The sequence below is a fragment of the Elephas maximus genome, chromosome X (genome assembly GCF_024166365.1).
Source record: "Elephas maximus indicus isolate mEleMax1 chromosome X, mEleMax1 primary haplotype, whole genome shotgun sequence".
Classification (NCBI taxonomy): domain Eukaryota; kingdom Metazoa; phylum Chordata; class Mammalia; order Proboscidea; family Elephantidae; genus Elephas; species Elephas maximus.
In genome coordinates, this window is record NC_064846.1 from 36,873,896 (window position 1) to 36,880,659 (window position 6,764).

Sequence of the window (6,764 nt, forward strand, 5' to 3'; positions counted from 1 at the left end):
CAGCCCCTTCCTCTGGGCAGGCATTCAGAAGTAGCCAGCTAAGCTACAAGTTACACAGACACTCACGCTCTCCCTCCCCCAACACCCTTCTTCTAAGTACTCCCTCTATTTTATGGCTTCACCCCCACTGCACTTGCGCCCCAGCAAGTCCCACCCACAGCAACTGGCGGTAAGGGGAGAGCCAATAACAGGCCTCTAACAGTACGCGCAAACGCTTTGAACCTGAGGCGGGCACAACCTAGCTAGGACCACACGCCGTATATAGAACCCATCTCAGTAGACCGCCTAAACTCCAGCTTAGATCGGGATAGCCGTGGGCTCCAACGCACAGTCTGGAGGGGCACGACTTCTTCTACATCGGTCCAAACATGGAGCCTCCGCCTGGGTGGAACCACTATGACACTGGTTACCACAGCCTAGAAGTCTACGAGGCGATAATGGAGCCCCTACCTGAGCTGGTAGCAATAGAACCGGAAGGCCTCGTCGGCGCAGGAGCTCCAGACCCCATGGACGCCGAGAACCACGAGGGCTCCGGCAGCAGCAGCCAGGAGCCCGGGCAGCAGCAGGAGGAGGAGGTGCCGGGCCCCGCGGTCGCTCAGGGTCCACAGCCTGGGAACCAGAACCCGCAGCAGCGCCTCCCCCGCATCAAGTTCACCCCGAAGCAGTTGCAGGAGTTGGAGAGCGTTTTCCAGTGCACTCAGTATCCCAGCCTGCGTACGCGGTAAGCAGCTTGCTCCAGGACCCCCCAGTTATCCAGGGGTCTGGAGCTCATCCTGAGGCACCTTTGGCTGTGTCCTGGGACCGCTTCCCTTTGCTCCTTAGCCAAAAGCCATGTGGGGATGAGGGGCTCCAGATCACTACGGTCCTCCGGCCTTTTCGCTGTGGGGTGGGGGCATCCTTCTAGATAGCAAAGTAAATATTTTCAAGTAGTACCTAAATGAATCAAGTCGGGAGACTTTGGACGGTGGCCTGTTTTTGTGAATAAAATTTTATTGGAACCAAGGCCGGGATCCGGGTGAGGAGAGTGAGGCACGGTCGTGCAAGGCAGCATCAGACTTGCCTCTATTTAAAATTCTGATAATTTGTTCAACATAGATTTTTTTTGCACTCATTTTTATTTTTTAAATAAAATTTTAAAAACCCTTGCCGTGGAGTCGATTCTGACTCATAGTGACCCTATAGGACAGAGTAGAACTGCCCACTAGGGTTTCCAAGGCTGTTATCCTCACGGCTTAGGGTCGCTATGAGTTGGAATCAACTCGGCGGCAACGGTTTTATTATCTTTACGGAAGCCAACTGCCACATCTTTCTCCCGCGGAGCCTCTGGTGAGTTCAAACCGCCGATCCTTCTGTTAGCAGCCGAGTGCCTAACTACTCATTACACCAAAATCAAACCCATTGCAGTGAAGTCGATTATGACTCGTTTAAACCAAACAAACCCATTGTCGTCGAGTGGATTCCGACTCATAGCGACCCTATAGAACAGAGCAGAACTGCCCTATAGGGTTTCCCAGGAGCGGCTGGCGAATTCCAATTGCCAACCTTTTCGTTAGTAGCCGTAGCTCTTAACCACTAGGCCACCAGGGTTTCCGACTCATGGTTAAGCACTCCTTATTTTTTGTGTCACCAGGGCTCCTTATTATTATTTTTTTTAGTTATTATTATTTTTTTTAGTAGAGTAAGATAAAGTAAGGAGCCGTGGGCATGAAATATACATCTGTATATGTCATCCACAACGCTAAACATTGAACATTTCTGCTTTTCTGCCCTCAGAAAGGAGCTGGCAAGACGCGTGAATGTGAATGAAACCAGAGTGCAGGTCAGTAAACCGAGAAAACCAATTTGGCAGCACAGCCATTCTAACCCACATGCTTCAGGAGTTGAGCAGCTTTGGGCAATTTTGTCCTAGTCATTCGCAAAAAAAAAAAAAAAACTGCCACCGAGTCGATTCCGACTCATAGCGACCCTATAGGGCAAAGCAGAAATGCCACATTGAGTTTCTAAGGAGTGCCTGGCAGATTGGAACTGCTGACCTTTTTGGTTAGCTGCTGTTGCATTTAACCACTACACCACCAGGAATTCCAGACATTTTCAAGATGGTGTGTTTCTGTTGCCGTTTCCATGTCTGGCAGAACAGTTTTGAACTTCAGGGGCTGGGAGGGTAGAAAATGAGATAAGTAAACTCCAGCTTATGGAAATTGCCCGTTACCAGAGTGTACATGATTTCCTAAAGAAAAATAACAAAAAATCAAACCAAACTGCCTCTACTCTTCTGTGAATAAAATTATATATACACATGCAGACATACCCATATATATACCTATACATATTATATATACAGGTGGATATATATATATATCCACCTGTATATCAACCAGTTGCCCTTAATTCCGACTCCTGGCAACCCCATATGTGTCAGAGTAGAACTGTGCCTCATAGAGTTTTCAGTAGCTGTTTTTTTTCAGAAGTAAATCACCAGGCCTTTCTTCCCAAAGACCCTGGATGGACTTGAACCATCAACCTTTGGGTTAGCAGCTATCGGATTACCAGTTTGTGCCACTGAGGGACTCCTACATATACCTATACATAGAAGAGGAAAGGATATAGGAAGTCCTGATGATCTACTTCCAAAAAATGAGCCACTGAAAACCCTATGGAGCGCAGTTCTACTCTGACACACACGAGGCTGCCATGAGTCAAAATTAACTCCACAGCAACTGCTTTTTTTGGTATAATAATAATAATAAAAAGCAAAACCCAAACCCACTGCCGTTGAGTTGATTCCAACTCATAGCAACTCTATAGGGCAGAGTAGAAGAACTGCCCCAGAGAGTTTCCAAGGAACAGCTGGTGGATTCCAACTTCCGACCTTTTGGTTAGCAGCTGTAGCACTTAACCACTAAAAAGTCCACCCTAAAAGAATACTTCTGAGTACAGTCACTTTGGGGTTCAGTTTAAACTGGGAGTATTCAAATTAATGCACCAAAGAGCTGATTATAAGAGGGTTCAAGGGTAATAAATTACTTAGAATATTTAAAACCAACCAGGGATTCAGGTGAGGTAAAACGTCATCCACAGAATGTGTATTTAGTTGAGCCGACACTGATCCAGGAGCGTGGTCCTCCTGCTATGGTTTTTTAAGTGTTTGGTAAAGGGTGTAGATAGTGGCAACCCTAAATTTTAATTTCTGGGAATACTTTGATGTGTCAGCCTAAGAACATTGCTGAATAGCCACTTTATGGTGGAGATGAGGGGAAGGTTTGCAAGCTTGGGATATGTGTCTAGAAAATGAAACAAACAAAAAGGACAATACTGAATTAACTTCAGCTGACCTAAGAAGGGTGAAGGGTTATAGAAGAATTATGTAAAAGTCTGCCTTGATGATGCTGCACAAACTGAGCTTTTCTCCTTCCCTGGGTTTACACAGTACTCTCAGAATGGAGTTCTGAAGGCAAAATGAGGCACAAGAAAAATAAAATAATGAAAAGGTAGAATGTTCTCATCTATTCCCAAACCCTACTGCATGCATTTATGCAAGAAACTTTTAAGAAATGCTTTTTCCCTTGCTTTTGCAAATGTATTGGACCTATTTTACCTAACCAGTATTGCAAATATGGACCTAGTACTGGCCCGTACAGCAGCCTGCTGTGGTCTTTGATTATGTTTAGGGAGATTTGACCAATGGTAGATTTGAATCCCCTCAAAATGAGCCCTGTTACACTGGCCTTCTTTAGCCTATATATTCATGCAGCACAAGAATTCCCATCCCACAATGAGAGAGCAAAAGTGAGGCATCAGGCCTTACAGCTGTTACTTACAATTTGTGGTTTGGGAACTTCCAAAAGATTAAATGGTGTATAAACCCCATTAACTAGAATGCTCAGGGGACAATGAAGTCTTTTTTTCTTTTTTTATTGTGCTTTAAGTGAAAGCTTACAATTCAAGTCAGCCTCTCATACAAAAAGTTACACACACATTGTTACATGACCCCTAGTTGCTCTCCCTACAGTGTGACACCACACTCCACCTCTCTACCCTCGATTGCCCGTGTCCATTCAACCAGCTCCTGTCCCCCTCTGCCTTCTCATCTCGCCTCTGGACAGGAGCTGCCCATTTAGTCTCGTGTATCTACTTAAGCCAAGAAGCACAGACAGTAAAGTCTTAATTTGACCACTTTTTATATTTAATTTTTTAATAGTTGGCAGGCATTTAGAGAGGAGCTATTTTGTGACCCTTCCCCCACATTGTTGTTGACCAGCTTCCTAAAATGCCTAATTCCAATTTCCTGCTTTAAGAATTGGTGATGGAATTGGGATCTCCTGGTAGAGTGGTGGGGCTGGCAGGGCCTACGGTGCCCCACCACGCTGGCAACTGCAGTTCCTGTCCAGGATCCTGGCACTGTAGCTAAAGCATAGTGAATTAACAGTGTCCTGAGCCCAGGATAGTTTGGAGGGTAAGGACAGGATGAGCATGCAGAATTGACAATTCTGACAGTGGTATGCCTCTTTTCCCCCAAACTCTTGACTAGGCAAGGAGTTGTCAGCATTTCAGTGAATTTGGACTAAGTTAGTCTCAACTTTCCTTAACATTACAGGCCAAAATATCAAAGCAGTGTCCGGAGCTTCAGCAATTGTCCTGTACCAACAAGACAAGCTACAAAATCCCTGAGACTCCATGACCAGGCCTTCATTGACAGACCACCTTTTTTACTCTCAAGAGATTTCAAAGGATGAATGACCCTGTAGACATCCTTGAAGGAAACATGTCTAAAGATCCAGTGTGCTCCTATTAGTTACTTCCCATTGAAGATGGGCTTTTCAAATAATGGGCCCTTACCTTCAGTATAACTTTAAATGGGGCCCACATTATTTCTGTATTGAGTTTCCCCCACAACGAGAGTGACATTCTAGTGGAGAGAGAGCAGGAGGCAGCTGGACAGCTGATGGTCAGGATAAGGACATCTCTTTATCTTGTTACCAGGCATAGTATTAACAGCAGGGACCTGATGCAATTCATCAGAAAGCCCTGCGTCCAAGAGTGGGAAAACACATAAGAATATTAAATATGGAAGGAGAGAGACAAAGTAATAAACTTTAGTCCAGAGCTTGGCACATAGTAGTAGATGCTCAGTAAGGGTGCACTGAAGGGAGGGAGTGTGGTGTTACCTTTCCTAAGATATTTTAGTAATCATTTCTCCTGGCTGTTTAAAATCTCAAAGGGATAGAGAGTTGCATGTTGTGTTTTTTATATTGTGACATTAACTGTTGAATATACTAAACCAATCTTTTTTCCCTCTGCTTGAAGGTTTGGTTTAAGAATAGAAGGGCCAAGTGGAAGAGACATCAGAAGGCATCGATTCCCAGAAATACAGAAGCTCTTGGCCTGGGTCCCCTAAAGTCATAATGTTGAATGGGTCCTAGAATGCCATCTTTGTCCTGGAGCTTGATTGCAGATGGGTTCTTCTGCCCACCCATGCCACCCATGCTGCCCTTGCCTCCTCAGTACTTGTGTTTTCAATAAAGGTATGGATTCTCAGTATATTCGTTTTTGTGTGTCACATGGGGCTAGTAGGGTACGGATGGGAATACTGTTCATCAGAATGGTGTGTTTCAAGACCAGGGCCTTGAGAGAGTGATGCAATTTGTACTCTCCTCACAAAAGTCCGAGTGTACTTCCACTGCGGTTAGGTGCCATCAAGTCCATTCCAACTCATAACGAGCCCATGTGACGGACTAGGACTGCCCCATAGAGTTTCCAAGGAGCGGCTGGTGGAAATGGCCTTAAATTCTACTACAGAGAATTAAAACGACTCAAAGGCAATGAGTTTATGAGTATAACATAAGAAGGAACCCTGGTCGCACAATGGTTAAGCACTCAGCTGTTAACCAGAAGGTCTGCAATTCAAACCCACCAGTGGCTTCACGGGAGAAAAGACCTACAGATCTGCTCTGGTAGAGATTACAGGAAACCCTATGGGGCAGTTCTACTCTGTCCTATAGGGTTGCTATGAGTTGAAATTGACTTGATGGCACACAACAACAGCATAACATATAAGATTGATAAAATGCAACAAGAAAAAACTTAACAGAAGATGAAGCTGTCCTTTTTAAAAGATAAGGGGTCCTGGTGGCACAGTAGTTAAGCACCTGGCTGCTAAACAAAAGGTTGGCGATTCGAACTCACCAGCCACTCTGAGGGAGAAAGATGTGGCAGTCTGCTTCTGTAAAGATTACAGCTTTGGAAATGCTATGGGGCAGTTCTACTCTGTCCTATTGGGTCTCAATGAGGTGAATCGACTCAAAGGCAATGGTATTTTGTTTTGTTTTAAAAGATACAGTGATCTCTCATTCCCTGTGTTTTAGTAAGCAGTCTGTGAACACACAAGACCATAGGAATATGAAATTCTCACACTTTAAAAAGCAAGACAATAATCAAAGCCTGAACACGGCCATTGTCTCTGCTCATTTGAACCCAGTGTTTTCAAGGTGCACCTATTTTAGTGAGAGTATGAATTCATCGGTATGGTTTATCCGACAGTAAGTTATAAAAGCATTTTGTGATGTGTTTCATGCAGTTTCACAGGACTTAATTCAGACTCATTCTTTCTTTCATTTTTAAAAGCAAAAAAAAGGCCTGATTGCATCAAATGACACAGTTCTATATTTAAAATGTCTGCATTGCCCTAATAGCAAATGAGTAGCACATTTATCTTTCAGTATCAGCACAGCACCTGACAAGGATCAAAACAGAGAGTCCCGAACAGA

The 6,764-nt window shown here is 44.4% G+C and overlaps 1 protein-coding gene across 1 annotated transcript; it reads left to right on the forward strand.

Annotated features, from left to right (window-relative positions):
- Window positions 1-242: 242 nt before the first annotated feature.
- LOC126068678 (rhox homeobox family member 1-like) lies at window positions 243-5,489 on the forward strand. The gene is made up of 3 exons (XM_049871425.1): window positions 243-721; window positions 1,774-1,819; window positions 5,305-5,489. Exons 1-3 carry the CDS (start codon window positions 369-371, stop codon window positions 5,401-5,403), a joined length of 498 nt encoding a protein of 165 aa, XP_049727382.1. The 5' UTR covers window positions 243-368; the 3' UTR covers window positions 5,404-5,489.
- The last annotated feature ends 1,275 nt before the right edge of the window (window positions 5,490-6,764 follow it).

Coding starts and splice junctions, on each gene's coding strand:
- LOC126068678 (XM_049871425.1), top strand. CDS start 369: ATGGAGCCTCCGCCTGGGTGGAACCACTATGACACTGGTTACCACAGC. Junction 722..1,773: donor TATCCCAGCCTGCGTACGCG/GTAAGCAGCTTG, acceptor TTCTGCCCTCAG/AAAGGAGCTGGCAAGACGCG. Junction 1,820..5,304: donor TGAATGAAACCAGAGTGCAG/GTCAGTAAACCG, acceptor CTCTGCTTGAAG/GTTTGGTTTAAGAATAGAAG.